This window comes from Rhinatrema bivittatum, chromosome 3, assembly GCF_901001135.1.
Source record: "Rhinatrema bivittatum chromosome 3, aRhiBiv1.1, whole genome shotgun sequence".
Classification (NCBI taxonomy): Eukaryota; Metazoa; Chordata; class Amphibia; order Gymnophiona; family Rhinatrematidae; genus Rhinatrema; species Rhinatrema bivittatum.
The window spans coordinates 104398252-104416504 of NC_042617.1; the positions used below are offsets into that span (position 1 = coordinate 104398252).

At 39.3% G+C, this 18253-nt stretch overlaps 1 protein-coding gene across 4 annotated transcripts in view; it reads right to left on the reverse strand.

Moving 5' to 3' along the window:
* Positions 1 to 447: 447 nt before the first annotated feature.
* The window catches only part of ESF1 (ESF1 nucleolar pre-rRNA processing protein homolog), a 109574-nt gene continuing 91768 nt past the window's right edge, over positions 448 to 18253 (reverse strand). For 3 of the 4 annotated variants that reach the window (XM_029593559.1, XM_029593560.1, XM_029593558.1), the window contains exons 11-14: positions 18038 to 18131; positions 13812 to 13897; positions 9642 to 9788; positions 948 to 1250 (exon numbers count right to left, since the gene is read on the reverse strand). In XM_029593559.1, the coding sequence (XP_029449419.1) occupies positions 948 to 1250; positions 9642 to 9788; positions 13812 to 13897; positions 18038 to 18131 (630 nt within the window). Of the gene's footprint in view, positions 1251 to 9641; positions 9789 to 13811; positions 13898 to 18037; positions 18132 to 18253 lie in introns of all 4 variants that reach the window. The other variant, XM_029593557.1, reaches the window with a different exon arrangement.

Below are 18253 nucleotides of genomic sequence, written 5' to 3' on the forward strand. Positions count from 1 at the left end.
AATATGTGCTAATCAAAGTACATTGGCAACAATGGAAGATAGCTTTAATAGTTCCAAACAAATATTTTAATACTTTGTTTTAAGAAACATAGAAATGACAGCAGAAAAGGACCTAATGGTCCCATCCAGTTTGCCCAGTAAGCTTATGGCAGTATCTGCTGCAACATGTAGGTTTCCCCACACTGTAAAAGTCAGGGCCCTTGTTGGTCGCTGTTTGAATCCAATTCCCTGTTATGCCTTACCGTTGAAGTAGAGAGCAATGTTTGAGTTGCATCAAAGTATCTGTCTTATTGGTTAAGGTTAGTAACCGCCGCATCAGCAAGTTACCCCCATACTTGTTTCCCCGGACCATAAAAGTCAGGGCTCTCATTGGTTGCTGTCTGAATCCAATTCCCCCTTTCCCCTGCCATTGAAGCAGAGAGCAGTATTAAGCTGCCTTACAATATATACTGGAGGGAAAAACGCTTTAATTGCATTAAGAATACCAACATTATTACTTTATTCTGTAAAAAAAACAACAAACTTGCATTACCTATTTCTGTGATAGGGGGTATCAATCACATACATACATCATTTTGAAAGCACACTGTTATCAGTTTTATATGATGATTTACATCAAAACAGCAACACTATTATCAGTTTTATATGATGATTTACATCAAAACAGCAACACTATTATCAGTTTTATATGATGATTTACATCAAAACAGCAACAGTCAAGTATTGCATTTAAATATATTTGCCAATGGAAGTCTGTCTTGGCATGATGTATGACCATGGATATCTGCCCCAAGCCACCACTTTCAAGAAATGATCCTGTGTAGGGGAAGGGTATTAAAAGGAAGATGGAAATATACACTATGTTCCATTGTCCTCTTGCAACCTCCAACCCAATTGATTTTGAATGTAATACTATAAAAACGTAAAACAAAAAAAAAAAAGTTCCCTTATTTAACTTTGTTTTTCCATGCTTGAAATTGCTTAGTTTTACTTTTTACAGATTTTATCAGCAGTGACAAATCAGGATTTGTAGGTTTCTTAGTAGCTGCATGCTCCTGTTGCTCTTCCATTTCTTTTTCCTGTTTCCTTGCTGCCTCTGTATGATCCATATGCTCCTGTGCTCTTCTCCGAGCCTTCTCCTCCAAAACTTTTTCCATGGCTTTGGTTTTCCTGAAACTGGGATCTGAAGGATCCACATTAAATAAGTGTGATGTATACATGGCCTGGAATCTTGTATCAGCAACATTCATCTGTGGATGAAATAAGAGAGCAAGTCACATTAATGTCAGTTTTATAAAATGTAAACTTTTTACCATCAACAAATAAATCTTTACCAGAGAACCAAGGCAACAGATCACAGTACAACAGATCAAACTGCTATTAGATTAGAAGTGATGGTAGAGACAGATGAAATGGTACCTACTATATAAAGATTCTATTTTCTCTCTTCTTCAAAAGATCACATATGGACCTAGATATTGGTTTTCTTTTTTCAATTATGTTTGTAATGTCCCATGCATAGCTTAGTCTGATTTTCTATCTGAACATATTTAAAAATATTTGTGGTTTGTAAAGCACATTCTTTCAGCAACACTATTAAATACTGGCGAATGCAGTATTTAACAGCTGCTACATCAAACAGCAAGTCAAGTATGAAAATAGTAGTCAACTAGCAAACCAAACAAAATTATACAACTTCAGCTTTAAATGTCATGTATTTACCCAGACCCATAATGCAGATAATGGGACATTCAAAATGCTGCAATTCAAATTCTGTTGGCCATGCTGGCTTTACACATAAGATATTTCTACACACAAATTATAAATGTTTCTGAATTTTTTTTTTCTTTCAGAAAACTCTGGAAAGATATTTCCTTGGCTATTATATTTTCAAAATTCCAAAACAATACTGGTAAAAATTAAACATTTTTTTCCATGAAAGCGATTAAGGATCAGGTGCCTTTAAGTAAAGAGCAGAAAGATTCCAAATTACCCCTGTCAACTGATGAGTGGGTTGTTAATAAAACCAAAAAACATACTTTGAAATGTCTATATACAAATGCTAGAATTCTATAAAATAAGATGGGAGAATTAGAGTGTATAGCACTGGATGAAGAGGTAGATATAATTGGCCTCTGAGAAACGTGGTGGAAGGAGGATTTTCAATAGGATACTGTGATACCAGGGTACAAAATATATCGAAAAGATAGGATGGATCAAATTGGTGGACGGGTAGCACTATGTGTTAAAGAGAGCATTGATTCAAACAGGATAAACGTTCTGCAGGAAATAAAACACCATACTGAATCTTTATGGCTATAAATTTCAGGTGAAAAAGGGAATAAAATAGTAGTGGGGGTATATTACCATCCACCTGACCAGAATGAACTGACAAAAATGCTAAAAGAAATTAGGAAAGCTTACAAAATCAGCAGTACAATAATAATGGGTGATTTCAATTACCCCAGTATTGACTGAATGAATGTTATATCCAGGACATTCTAGAGAAGTAAAATTCCTAAATGAAATAAATTACTGCTTCATTGCGCAGCTGGTACAAGAACAAATAAGAGGGGACTATTTCAGATCTAGTCCTTGGTGGAACACAGAATTTGGTGCGAGAGGTAACAGTTTGGAGCCACTTAGCAATAATGATCACAACATTATCAAATTTGACTTAACTGGAGGGAACGCAAAAAAGAAATCTATCATCACAGCATTTAACTTTCAAAATGGTGACTATGATAGAATGAGGAAAATGGTTAGGAAAAAACTGAAAGGAGAAACTGCAAAGGTTAAGAGTTTAGCTCAGGCTTGGATGTTGTTTAAAAATACCATCTTGGAAGCCCAGACCAGATATATTCCATGCAACAAAAAAGCTGGAAGGAAAGCTAAACGAATACAGGCATGGTTAAAAGATGAGGTGAAAGAGGCTATAAAACAGTGGTTCCCAACCCTATCCTGGGGACCCCCAGCCAGTCAGGTTTTCAGGATATCCACAATGAATATGCATGAGAGAAAATTTGCATGCACTGCCTCCATAACATGCACATTTTTTCTCATGCATATTCATTGTGGATATTCTGAAAAGTCCAGGACAGGGCTGGGAACCACTGGGCTATAATATTTAAAAGATCATCTTTCAAGAAATGAAAAAGGGATTTGAATGAAGAAAACAGGAGCATAAGCACTGACAAATCAGATGCAAAACATTGATAAGGAAGGCAAAGATAATTTGAAAATAAGCTTGCTGTGGAAGCAAAAACTCATAATAAAAATGTTTCAGGTACATTTGAGGTAAAAAACTTGTGAGGGAGTCAGCTGGATCATTAGATGATCAAGGGGGTAAATGGGTCACTTAGGGATGTGAAAGCCATAGCAGAAAGACTAAATGAATTCTTTGTTTCAGTATTCACTGAGAAAGATGTAAGAGATATACCCATGCCAGAAATGATATTTAAAGGTGATGATTCAGAGATAAAAACAAATCTCAGTGAACCTGGAAGATGTACCAGGGCAAACTGACAATCTAAAGAGTAACAAATCACCTGGACCTGATGGTACACAGCCCAGAATGCTGAAAGAACTGAGAAATGAAATTGCAGACCTGTTATTGGAAATTTATAAACTATCAGTAATATCATCTATAATACCTGAAGATTGGAGGGTTGCCAATGTAACGCCAATTTTTAAAAAGGGATCAAGGAGTAATTCAGGAAACTACAGAAAAGCGAGTTTGACGTCTGTGCCAGACAAATTTGTAGAAACTATCACAAAGAAGAAAATTGCTGAACATATAGAAAAGCATAGTTTAATGGGACAAAGCCAACTTGGATTCAGCCAAGGGAAGCCTTGCCTCACAAATTTGCTAAATTTTTTGAGGATGTAAATAAACATGTGGATAAAGGAGAGCCAGTTGATATAGTGTATCTAGATTTCCAGAAAGCATATGACAAAGTCCCTCATAAGAGATTTCTTAGGAAATTAAAAAGCCATGGGATAGGGGACAATGTCCTATTGTGGACTGCCAACTGGTTAAAAGGTAGAAAATAGAGAGTAGGGCTAAATGGTAAATTTTCCCAGTGTTAAAAAGTGAATAATGGAGTGCTCCAGGGATCTGTTCCGGGACCACTGCTTTTTAATATATTTATAAATGACCTGGAAATAAGAACAACAAGTGAGGTGATCAAATTTGCAGATGACAGAAAATTATTCAAAGTTGTTAATTCATAAGAGGTTGTGAGAAATTACAAGAGGACATTCAAAACTGGGAGACTGGGCATGCAAATAGGAAATAAAATTTAATGTGTACAAATACAAAGTGATGCACTTAGGGAACAGTAACCCAAATTATAGCTACATACTGCAAGGTTCCACATTAGGAGTCACCATTCAGGAAAAGGATCTAGGTGTCATCGTTGAAAATATGTTGAAATGTTCTGCTCAGTATGCAACAGCAGCAGCCCAGAAAGCAGATAGAATGCTAGGCATTATTAGGAAAGGAATGGAGAATAAAAACAGGGAATATCATAATGCCTCTGCATCGCTCCATAGTGTGACCTCATCTTGAGTATTATGTGCAGTTCTGGTCACCAGATCTCAAGAAAGATATAGCAGAATTAGAAAAAATTACAGAGAAGGGTGACCAAAATGATAAAGGGAACGGAACAATTCCCCTATAAAGACTAAAAAGGTTAGGGCTCTTCAGCTTGGAGAAGAGATGGCTTAGGGGAGATATGATAGAGGTCTATAAAATAATGAGCAGCATGGAACGAGTAAACTTGAATCAGTTGTTTACTCTTTTGAAAAGTACAAAGACCAGAGGACACACAATGAAGTTACTAGGTAATACATTTAAAAGTAGTAAGAGAAATATTTTTTTTACTCAATGCATAATTAAGATCTAGAATTTGTTGCCAGAGGATATGGTGAAAGCTATTAATGCAGACACGTTTAAAAAAGGTTTGGACAAGTTCCTGGAGGAAAAGTCCATTAACCATTCATTATTTAGATAGAGTTTCAGAAATATATTGCTTATTCTTGGGATAAGCAGCTTGGAATTGATCGGCCCCATGGGATCCTTGCTTGGCCACTGTTAGAAACAGGATACTGGGCTTGATGGACCTTTAGTCTGACCCAGTATGGCAAGTCTTAAGTTTTTAAATAACCAAGTATTATCTAACACCAGGGTTACAGACTGCAAATAAATTACAGAAAAACATTCCATGGAGATCCTGGATTTTTTGCAAGGAGAACTCTTGTGTCAACTGTTAACAGAACCCACATGGGAGGGGGTGATTGGTTAGGAAAAATCTGGACCTGGTACTTACCAATGGAGACAGGATTTCTGATGTTGTAGTGGATGAGAATCTGGGAACCAGTGACTACCAGATGGTGTGACTCAATATTAGGACACCCTAGACTTCAGAAAAAACTAACTTTCTCAAAATGGAGGAGTTTCTCAAGGAGTAGCTGGATGGGAAAATCTAGGGGGAAGGAAAAGGATAGTGGGCAAAAGTAAAAGGAGATACAAGGACAACTAATTATTTGATAGGAAAGTATATAAAGCGAAGAGGAAAGAGACTTATGTTTTCTAAAGTAGCAGCTGAAAAGGTAAGAGAAAAGATTCGAATTCATAAACTACAAGAGATTGCAGAAAGAGGAAGACAGGCGACAATATCTGGAAAAATTAAGAGAAGCTGGGAAAGTAATCAGGAATGCAAAAATTCAAATAGAAGAAAAATAGCAAATACAGTAAAAGGGGGGGGGGGGGACGACACACAAGATTTTTATTTTATTTTAATGTGTTAGTGTTAGAAGGAAGTGTAAAAGTGGCAATGTGAACCTCAAAGGTGAAGGGGGAGAAAATGCAGAGGCTGATGAGGAAAAAGCAAAACTGCTTAATATTTCTGCTTGGCATTCACTATGGAAGGCCCTGGAACAGGACCACATAAAACAAACACAACTAAGATTGGAAGTGAGATAAACCTCAATACATTTTCAGAACAGTGTGTTTGTAAGGCGCTAACTAAACTTAAATGAGAGATGGTGATGGGGCCAGTTGGGAATACATCTGAGGGTACTAAGAGGGAGAAGGAATAGACTAGTGGTTAGAGCAGTGGACTACGAACCAGGAGACCAGGGTTTGAGTCCCGCTGTCGTCCTTTGGGCAAGTCACTTTACCCTCCATTGCCTCAGGTACAAAACTTAGATTGTAAGCCCTCTGGGGATAGAGAACTACCTACAGTACCTGAATGTAAACTGATGTGATATCTCGACCAAATGTTGGCATATAAAAATAATAAATAAATAAGATGTCCTGGCAGCTCTGCTGGTTGATTTTTTCTATGCTTCTTTAGAATCTGGAGTAGTTCCAGAGGACTGAACAAGGGCAGATGTGGTTCCTAATCATAAAAGTGAAAGGAGGCTAGGAACTACAGGCCGGTTATCTGATCTCAATGGTGAGCTGCTAAAACAGAGGATAATGCAATTTTTGGAATCCAATGGACCGCAAGATCCGAGGTAACATACTTTTACTAGAGGTAAATCTTGTCAGAAGAATCTGATCAATTTCTTTGATTGGGTGACCAGAGAGTTGGCTCAAGGGAGAGCGCTAGACTTATAAATAAATTGTGCACCCTTGGTATGGATCCTACAGTGACTGACTGGGTTAGAAACTTGCTGAGTGGGAGGTGACAAAGGGTAGTGATCAAATGAGTTATCTCTGAGGAGGGGGTTGTTACTAGCAGTGTGCCTCGGGGATCGGTCCTTGGACTGGTTCTTTTCAATATTTATGTGAGTGACATAACAGGAGGGTTGTCTAGAAAGGATTGCCTTTATGCCGATGATACCAAAATCTGTAACAAGGTGAGCAGACAGGAAGGAGTGGAAAACATGAAGAGAGATCTGGCAGTTAATGTCTGGCAGCTAAGAGTTAATGCTAAAAAATGCAGTGTAATGCATTTAGGTAGCAAAAAACAAGGGAAAGATAGAATTGAAGGAAGAGCAGGTTCTGGGGATAATTATATCTGATGATCAGAAGCTAGTCAAACAGGTGGATACAGTGACAGTAAAAGCTAGAAATATGCTTGGCTGCATAGGAATGTTTAGCAGAAAAAGGGAGGTGATAATGCTCCTGTATAGGTCCTTGGTGAGACCTCACCTGGAATATTGTGTACAATTCTGTAGATCACACTTTCAAAAGACTATAAAACAGGATAGAGTCAGACAGAAGGCGGCTACTAAAACGGTCAGTGGTCTTCCTTCTAAAGCATATGGGGATAGGCTTAAAGATCTAAACCTGTACACCTTAGAGGAAAGGTGAGACAGGGGAGATATGATAGAGACATTCAAAGGTTTCCATGCATAGGAGGTGAGTATTTTTCAATCGAAAGGAGGCTCTAGAATGAGGGGTCATGAGACGAGATTGAAAGGAGGTAGACTCAGGAGTAATCTTAGGAAATATTTCTTTACAGAGAGGGTGGTGGATGTGTGGAATAGCTTCCCAGTGGAAATGGTGGAGACAAAAACAAAATCTGAATTCAAGAAAGCATGGGATAAATACCGGGGATCTCTAAGGAAATAATAAGAATTATAATGCTAAATTAATTGGACAGATTGGATAGGCCATACAGGATTTTTTTTTGCCATCATGTTTCTGTGACAGCACAACCAAACCTTTACACAGGTATTTTGTGTCCCTGGGCATTTTACTTAATAGATTTGGCCTAAGAATCATAATGAATGTAAACTAAAATAGCATATATTCTAGATAATTAATAAAACAAACTATATTTTTGTTTTATTTATCTTACTTTTGCAGAGCACAAAAGTCGCCTAAGGCTTTGTAAATATACCAGCATACAGTAACTGTTTCTCTTCACTGCTTTTTTTTCACATTTTCCTGTCTGCATCTAGTTCTCAATCTGACAGTAAACAGGAAAATACTGTACCCAACCTTCCTCACGGACAATTGCTCTAAAATTGTTAAGAATTTGGCTGTGCAAGATCAGTAATCTGGGAGGATGAAATGCGTCAGGAATGACATTTTACATGCTCTTCATAAACTGGACCTATAAAATGATCCGATTCCTTAGTTTTACTTCTAGTAATCCATTCTCTCAGATCATTTCTATACTGTAAAAATTGGTTCCCCCTTAGATCAAAAGAATTTGGATTAAAATATGCCCATCTCTTCAAATAAGCAACAATGGAATTCACTAGTCCACAGCCATCACACATTGTGAACTAATTAGGGGTCATTTTTGACACTTTATGTTAGGAAAGGATGGAAAAGATGCAAGGTGATTAGAAGTGTGATCAAGGGAATGGAAGCTGTACTTCAGCAAAAGTTTAATGAGATGAAGTTGGAATGTCACAGCCTTTTATCAATTAAGACAGCAAGAATACACAACTACCAAACAGCAAAAGAACCAAGAGATGATCATCTCGGATGACCTGACACTTGCTGCCAGTGTATTAAAGTAATGGGAAGAGATAGCAAAATGTTTAGATGCACTAGAAGAAATATTCCGAGAAGAGAAAAAGAGGTAACATTGTCCATGTACAGGTCTCTTGTAATACTCTCCCAGAATTCTGTGGCCACACCTCTGTAAGGGCATTGAGTTGATGGAAGTAGTTCATGAAGGGCTATCAACTCAGAGGCTTAAGGAACTCAAATTGTACTTTCTATGAGAAAGAAAGGAAAGAGTGATGTGATTATAAACATTAAAATAGTTACAAGCATCAGTAAAGGTACAAGTACCATTTTTCACAGTAGAATCACCTCAAGGACAAGAGGTCATGAAGTTGGAAGGATCACAGGAAATGCTTTTCTAATGAGTGGTAGGTGCCTGCAAGAGCTGATAAAATGCAAAACTAACAGAATTCAAGTATGCATAGGACATATACAGAGGATGGTGGTAACGACAAGGAGGGGAAAGACCAGAGATCAAGCAAGATTTGTGGTGACTCAATAGACAAGATCAACTGAGCAGACTGGGTGGGCCATATGGTCCTTATCTGCCAACAACTACTAAGTATGTTACTATGGTTGCCCACAGGGGCTCAGCAGAATTACAGAGGAGCTGTTTAAATAATTTGAAAAATGATTTTGCAGTAAAATTTTTAATTGAAACAGGGTGAGTACTACAGTTTATGTGTGCTTTTGTAATAGTGAGCAGTACACCCAGGGTATAGCATTCTTTAAATGCATTTGACCAAACATAATAAATTTTCACTCCATGTATACATGATGGCTTTATGAAATATTTAGAAAAAAAGAAAAATTCTGGACACATGCCACAGACAGAATTAATTTTGCAGCTGACCCAAATGTCACATCTTAAATCCAGTGTTGCCATAGATAAGTATCTTGCAGAATTGATACAAAGTTAAACAACCTTGTGAAAACTGCTTGAACTTTTAATCCCGGCAGTACACGATTGATCTATTTTATCCAGAAACAACATTAATCATAACAATATTAAATTACTGAAGTGGAGGCACATCTAAAAGAACTGCTATTCACAATTAACCATAATATCAAAACTTCTGTTAATTTAAAGGGATATTTCACAATCATTATTGATGAATTCTCCCTGCTGTAGGATGAAAAGTGTGCTGGCTACCAATTTTATTACCTGAAAGTCATCCTCTAGCAGTTCTTGCTTTTTTATTAGCTGCTTCCTCTTCTTCTTGCTAAGGCTCTGCTGCTCAACAATTTTCTCATAGTTGAAATGTTTTTTGCCATCATCTTCGTCATCCATCATTAGCAAAGCCATTTCTGCCTGCAACAGCAAGAAAGCATTCATTTCCACAATGCAGCTCACTATGGAATATGAGGGCAGATGAATCCCCACAAATATGGAAAAGCCATGCTCTAGGATAACAAGTGTACTTTATAAACACATTACTAGCACAAAATAGAGCTAATTTCAAAATTGTAATTTGTAAGAGCCATGGAATACATCACTTTTTTGGTTTTGGTGATTCGTGAACTAATATTAATTCAGTAACTTGATAGCTACTTGCCCTGTATTTCAGAGTGTGGGTACTTAGAAGTGGATGTATTCCTGTGAAACGAATAAGCACCCCAATTATCAATCTTCATTTAGCAGAGGTGTTTACCTGTAACAGGTATTCTCCGAAGACAGCAGAATGTCAGTCTTCACATAAGTGATATTATTCGATAGAGCCCAGTCCGGAATTTTTATGTTAAAAGTTTCTAGAACTTTGATTGTGCTTCACTGACCTCGCTCAGCATGCCACTATACCACACATTCAGCCTTGTTCCTTAGCATTAAAAGGAAAGGCCAACTCCAAGGAAAAGTGGGTGGGTTTCATGAGGACAAACATCCTGCTGCCTTCGGAGAACAAGTACGCTTCCCTCCCTCAATGGGGTTTTAGATCACCACTGGGATGACCATCATCGACTCCCTAGTCCCCTCCGGGAATCAGTACTTGGCACCAAGCTGCTGGGCAGCAGGAGGGACTCGAGCAGTGGCTTGACTTTGGCCTGCACCAGTCTCAATGCCCTTGATACCAGAGCACTGAAGCTGCATGACCTTTTTGACCAACTCCTCCTCCAAGATAGCCCATGCCAACACTGACTGGGAGGCAGGATTGGTAGCCACATTTTCTTGGGAACCAAGAAGTGTAGTAGTGGTTGAGACCTGGATCCTTGGAGACTAATCCAGTTCCCTGGCCACTGGAGGGGGATGAGCTCATCTCCACAGGACCACTTCGGGGGGGTGGGGTGGGGGGTGTCTTGCCTACTGCCAGACCATCTTCACTCCTAGTATCGTGCTCTGATGGAGACTGATGCTGATGGAGAAGATGCTGATCTTCACTCAATGCCCACCAACATAACTCCTCTATACTGGTGTCAAAAAGGCAGAACCCATTGTCTTCTTTGAACGTGAAGGATCAGACAAGAGCTTGCTCTTCGGATATCTATCGATGCCCAACATCAAGAAAGAGGGCTGCCCCCTCCATGCTGATACATTATTCTCATCTGGTGCAGCTCTGTAGTCCTTCAACCTCGATGATGATGGATCGTTCTTTTTCAAATACCTGAAATGCTTATCAATCAGTTCTAGCCAGAACATTGTCTACTTGTCTTCATGTCTGTGATTAGGTGACATATCTGGACATCATGTGATGTTACCAGGGATAAGATGCATCAATCTTCGGGATCCATGATAGACATGATCCTGGTGGACCAACACATGACCGCCCAGAAAACAAGGGATGCAAAATCAAACTTGATAGCGGAAGGTAATTGATGCCTGTCAGGTACAGATGGCATACTGTCCTGGCATCAATAAGGAACAAAAACTTAGAAAAAAATGACCTAAAAACCTATCTAGGAAACTATGGGGAGATGAAACAAGTCCACAGGGCCCCACAACAAACGATCCTGCAACAATATTCTGAAAGGAATAGGATTAGAAGCAGGAAAGTGAGGAACTGTGACAGGTGGACTCCACAGAAAAGAGGAGACTGAAGGGTGTGATATACTGGCATGCTGAGCATGCTCAATGGAAGTACAGTCTTAAGTCTTCTAGAAACTCTGACATAAAAGTTCCAGGCTGGGCACATCTGATAATGTCACCCACGTGAGGACTGCCATTCTGCTTGTCCTCTGAGAAAGCTATTTGTCTCTCATAATGCTGCTTGAATATGCCAAATGTGTGGTTCTGTGATGTATACTGCAGTGCACAAATATATAAAGCTCACATACCTTGTATTTCCACTTTGAAACTGTTATATTGGTTTTTTTTTTAATTAAAATAAAACATCTGTATTAGAAATACTCTTCTGTATTAAGGTAATAGTTGCTTTTCTATACAATCGTTTATATTTTTTAACATGTATATATTATTGATGACTGACTTGGTCTGCAAGTTTAATAAGATGCTGTTTGTGAAATCAAATTAGAAATGCTTAACAGAACAGCACTGTTCATGTGTATGTGTACATGTGTGTTTATATGACCACAATTAGCACATCCGAGCTGTTCCAGGAACCTGATATCTGTTGTGAGAGATATCCATAGCATCCAACAGGCTTTATGCAATAAAGTTTTATTTTGGCACAGAATGGGAAACCATTGTGTGTTAGATAGGAGGTAAAGAATGCCTCAAGGAAAGACAATGTCCATCCATTTTGTGCATGTCTAAGTCTGCAGACGGGAGTCAAAAAAATAGCACAAATGGATGATGCACTTATACATAGGAAGGATAATTTTCAAAGCTATTTCCATGGATAAAGTTGTACTTTACCTGTGGAAAAGGGATATATTTTTTAAATTGCCCACCTTGTGTGCTTGTAAGCTTTATCCGCATTGAGAAGTGGCATTCCCAGGGGTGGGATTGGGGAAAGGCTTGCATTTGCTTTCGTGCATACTTTCACTTTGAAACCTGGGGCAAAGTCTGTAGGTGAAAAGTACCCACGGACTTTGCAGCAATGCAGGCAGTTAGAAAATGACTCTCATTAAGTCCATCTGTCTGCGTCTAAGTCTGCCAGCAGATTTCATGAATCGCATGAACACAGGGGGAGGGCACAACTGCACGCACACACTGTTTTGCTCACAAAGAATGTATGCAGAGCTTCTCCATAGAGTACCTCTTTCCCATTTTTTAGAACAGGCATTGTACAGGTGTTTACAATTTGTTTTCATATACAAAACACATTAGAGGTAATTTTCAAAAGAATTTATGCATGTAAATGGGCTTTTTGAAAATTGCTATAATATAGGCTTTTAGGTGTGCAATGCCTTTGAAAATTCTCTCCTACACTTCAACATGTAATAGTTAAGATAAGTATCACAAGCACTATTATACAAAACATCTCATGTAATTAAATTACATTGTGCCTTATTATTGAGGCAACTGAAAGAAAAAAATGAAACGCTTACCATAATGCACAATGATCTTTGTAAGCTCTGTTCTGCATCAAGAGATTTTCACCCAAAGCTTAAATTTAGCTCAGAGAGAGATATCTGCACAAGATTTTATTTGCACAAGATTTTATTTGCAAAACTTTTCTTTGTTACCCTTTTCTTTCCTGATAGTGCATGAAATTAAAGCCAGTGGCAAAATATGTGCCACTGCAAAACCTTGCAAGCCACCTGACTTGCAAGCATCTTGTAATTTTTTTGTCTTACTTTTGCCTGATCCCTAGTGTTCGTGCATGCAGTGGAAATAAGGGATGTAAAAAGCATTTAGTTTCCCATTTAAAATTCTGAAATTAAATGGTTAATCATTTAAGCATTAAGAGAAAAGGCGGCCTGATGACTGCCCTCTCACCCTAACCTATGATACATCTGCATGCTCCCCTGGGCTGGCCAATAGTGGCCCCAGCCTGCCCCAATGTGGGCACAGCCACAAAAGCCGTGCAGCCAGGATGGAGGAGGCACTGAAGTCCACCACAATCTGACTTACTCCCTTCTGTCCAGGCAGGTATTATTAAACTGTAAGACTTCACTTACTAGTTAACCATTTACTGTTTTACATCTCTAATGGAAAGGTAGTTGGATGGCTCCCTATGGATCCATGTAAGAACTTTTCAAACTAAAAAAAGTGGTACCTTATTGTGTCAGAGTGGTGTAGCTTATGCATTTGGCTTTTCACCTTGTAGTCCACGCTTTTAAGTGTCTTTGGATGATAAGAACAATGAGCACATTCTGGAGACATTCAAAATGCAGGCTCTTATGGTTTTAATGTGGTAATACAGTACTTTACACTAGCAACCATCTACATCACTAGTAATAATAAATTATAACAACATTAATAAAGCTTTTATTTTACCTTGTGTCTTTCTTGGTCAGCCTCCTCTTCCAAGCTTATTTTTCCCTCCTCTTCTTTTTGGCTCTTCTTTGATCTCTTTTTTACATCTGGTATGCAGGACCCAACAAACAAGCAGTCATGAATTTCAAACTTCTACAATTTACAACTGAAGGTTTAGGTTGTGAAGAAAGATGCAATATGCCAAACACAGAAATGGATCCCACATATGGAAGGAGAAGATATGTCAACAGTTTATGTCTGGTTGCTTTCTCCGATACAGAAATTTTCACATGGTTAAGACAATGTTTGTTATATGCATTTCTGTATAATAAGCATACCCTTAGATATGGTTTTTCCCTATTGGAAACTAGACAAGAAAGGGAGTCAGCTGGTGACCATAAGCAGCTTTAAAAATGCTCAGTATTGATGATTTATATAACATAGTAATGACGGCAGAAAAGGACCAAATGGTCCATCCAGTCTGCCCAGCATACTTGTTATGGTAGTATCTGCCACGTCTTGCAGGTTACCCCAATGTTTCTCTTATGGGGGCAACTGCACCTCTGTGCGGTTATTCAATGAGCCTTCTTGAAAATTCAGACAGTGCTGATGTATTTTGCATATGGACTTGGCCTTAGGAGCAGTCCTGTACTTTTTCACTTATGTATGTATATCAGTACCCCTGACCATAAAAGTCAGGGCCTGTATTAGTGGTCATCTGAATCCAATTCCTCTTCCAACACCATCCCCCTCTTCCCCACCGCCGTCAAAGCAGAGAGTGATATTACAGTTAGGTCAAAAGCATCAAGGTTTATTGGTTAAAAGGTAGTAATCCCTTGCCTTCTGTTAAGGGTATTAAATTGCTGCTCTATGCAGGTTACCTCCATGCTTATCAGTTCCCCAGACCATATAATAGGTCTGGGGAACTGGAATAGGGAGTTGTCTGAATCCAACTCCCTATTCCTCCTGCCACTGAAGCGGAGAGTAATGTTGCAGTTGCATCAAAAGTATCAAGGATTATTGGTTAAGGGTAGTAAGTGCTACACCAGCAAGTTACCCCTATGCACTTTTTCTTCATTTCCATCCACTGACATTTAGGGATCCACAGTGTTTATTCCATGTCACTTTGAATTTATTTATTTATTTATTTTTTTAACTGTTTTCATCTTTACTACCGCTTCCAGAAGGGCATTCTAGGCATCCACCACCCTCTCCATGAAGAAATATTTTCTGCTGTTGGTTCTTATTGTTTCCCCCCCCTGTAGTTTTATTTTGTGACTCTTAGTTCTACTGATTTCTTTCCAATGGAAAAGGTTTGAAGTTCAAACATCATTAATACCTTTCAGATATCTGAAGGTCTGTATCGTATTCTCCCCTGCACCTTCTCTCTTCCAGGGTGTACATATTCAGATCCTTCAGCCTCTCCTCATAAGTCTTCTGATACTGACCCTGCACCATTTTGGTTGCCGTTTTCTTTACCACCTCCATCCTATCTCTACCCTTTTTGAGATACGGTCTCCAAAACTGAACACAGTACTCCAGGTGAGGCCTCACCAAGGACCTGTATAAGGACATTATCACCTCCTTTTTCTTACGGGTTATTCCTTTCTCTATGCAGCCCAGCAATCTACTGGCTTTAGCTACCGCCTTGTCACATTGCTTTGCCACCTTCAGATCACAGACACTATATTATTTTATGTAACCCTTTGTTCTATTGTGTTACTGTTTCTTGGAAAAAAACTTTTCAATTAACATTTAATAAACATATCAACCAATGGCAGAGCAGCTATAAAAAAAAAGCTCTGACATATCACAATGTGCCCTGACTCCCCCTCTAAGATTTCAACTGAACTGGCCTATTTTCCTATAGGAAATAAAAAGAAAAAGGGATTCTAATTGTCATGGGTGTCTATAGCTCATGAAAAGCATAAGTTGAGGGTCACTGGGCAACTATTTGTTGCACTAATTTGAGTGAAATTGGATTAAGCGCTTAAAAGTTATTGGGGGGGGGGGGGGGGGGACAGACAGACAAGATGATCTTACTGGGCCAGTTTCTCTTTAGGGAAATAGGCTAAAAATGAGTCATTTGTGTAGTTAAATGATAAATGATGATGGGACAGGAACACTAAGGTGCATAACCTGAGCTAAGCATGGACTGCCTATATAGATGGGAAAGATCAAAGAAGCTGACCACACAGAGAGCTAAAGCAGTGACTTATTTTCTATTTTGAGTGGCTCTGGAGCTCTTATAAATTGTATAAAAAAAGCTTGTGTAGCTTCCAGCTGGAACTTATACAAATGATTATGAGTCATACAGTGGCGAAGTTAATATGTGCCAATTAGCATACAGAAGAGTTCATCTTTTGAAAACCAAATAAAAAGAAAATTCCAGATGCTTAATGCAGTGTTATAAGCATAAATTCAGATCTATCCAGACACCCCTGAAAAAAAAATCGATCTTGAGCCAACGGAGTAGGGAATATCCTTGCAATGCTGGGAAGCGAAGCACTACTCGTGCCAGCAGAAATGCTATAGCTTGCCATGAACAAATGGGCCACAGAGGAGTAGCAGCCTTTAGGAACAAGACATAGCTGGGAACTCTCTGCAAGTGGTACAGCAGAATCTGGTAAGGAAGGAGAATGGGACGCACTTATCTCTGCCTCACTGCTGCTCTCACCTCCTCCAGTGACCTGTTAGTTATAATGAAACAAGTTTAAAAATCACAGCCTGTGGGGGGAATGAAGGGGAGTGGCAGCATTTTCTGCCAGCCTGCATGGCTAATCCTGCAGTACTGCAACCTTGGGGAGAGAAACAGCCCAAATGAGAGCAGAGGGGGAAAGAAAAAAGAGCACAAGGAGATAAGAGACAAATTAAAGGAAAGAACTCACATGCAGGCCGATACAGTAAAGTGCATTCCGGCGGAGCACACTGTTAGCCCGCGTTTGGCAGCGCGTTTTCGACACGCTATTTTTACCCCTTATACAGTAAGGGATAATAGTGCTTCAAAAACGCACGGCCAAACCCCCCCTCCCCCCGAAACTAATAGCACCCGCAACATGCAAATCCATGTTGATGGGCCTATTGGTTATTCCTGCGCGATACAGAAAGTAAAATGTGCAGCGAAGCCGCACATTTTACTTTCAGAAATTACTGCTGGCACCGGGAAAGTGCACAGAAAAGCAGTAAAAACTGCTTTTCTGTACACCCTCCAACTTAATATCATAGCGATATTAAGTCGGAGGCCCCAAAATTAAAACAAAAATAAAAAATTCAAAAAAATAAAAAATAAAAATAAAAAATCTGCCTGCAGCCCAGAAGACGGACGCTCAATTTAGCCGGCATCCATTTTCTGAACCCGTGGCTGTCAGCGGGTTCGAGAACCGATGCTGGTAAAATTGAGTGTCGGCTGTCAAACCCGCTGACAGCTGCCGTTTCTGTCAAAAAGGAGGCGCTAGGGACGCGCTAGTGTCCCTAGCGCCTCCTTTTACCACGGGTCCTAATTTACATATCTGGGCTTTCTAAATCACGCGCCCAGAAGAGTGGCCTGTGCGCGCGTCGGGAGAGCGGGCGCTCGCCGGCTCTCCCGTGCGTTTTTCTGTATCGGCCTGAAAGGAAGAAATGGAAAACAGCATAGAGAAAGGAAAACAAAGAGTACAAACAAGGGCAGAGGAGAACAAAGGGTAGAATGCAAGAGAGCGCAATTAAGGGGAGGGAAAGATAGTGGCAAGGAGGGAAAGCAGCAATGGGGAGAAAAAAATCTAGAAGAGAGAAGACATAGGGAGGAGAGGGGAGAGTGACAAGGCATGGAAAGAGTGCGGGTAAAGTGGGGTTTCTTTATGGAGGCTTTATAAAGTATTTGCCAACCCACTGTTCAGAGCTTCTATGGTGAGGAGATGCTGCCTCATTTCCCCTTTAATTTTATAGATTCTCTGTAGGCACAATGTTTAGTTACAGAAATATATTTCCTTTACCTTCAAAATGCAAGATCACAAGGCCAGAACTGGCTAGTTGCTCTTCTTTGCAGCACTGTCCACCAACACTGCTGCAAGTGGATCACAATCTAGTGGCATGTAGTACAGTATTTATTGCAAAATTATATTCTTATATTCTGTATTTGCACCTCTGTCTCAACACCCTCAAGAGTACCAGGGTAAATGAAAGGCTTTTGTTTTTGTTTACATCACTGAGATGAAATAGTTTTTCTTTCACGGTAACCTACAAGTTAGCTGTGAAAGTTACCATCTTACCTGTTTTTCCAAGTTCTTCACAAAAGTAAGGATCATTAAAATCCACATTGGGTGGAAGCTCATCGCTGTCACTCAATCCTTCCTCAGGCTTAGACTACAGGAGGGAATATATCAGTTCAATCAATTGGTACTGCACAAATGCTTTACACCAATTAGGATTATTCTTTTTTACATAATCTCTTGTAAAACATGGAAGACTCTCTTACTCACTCAACA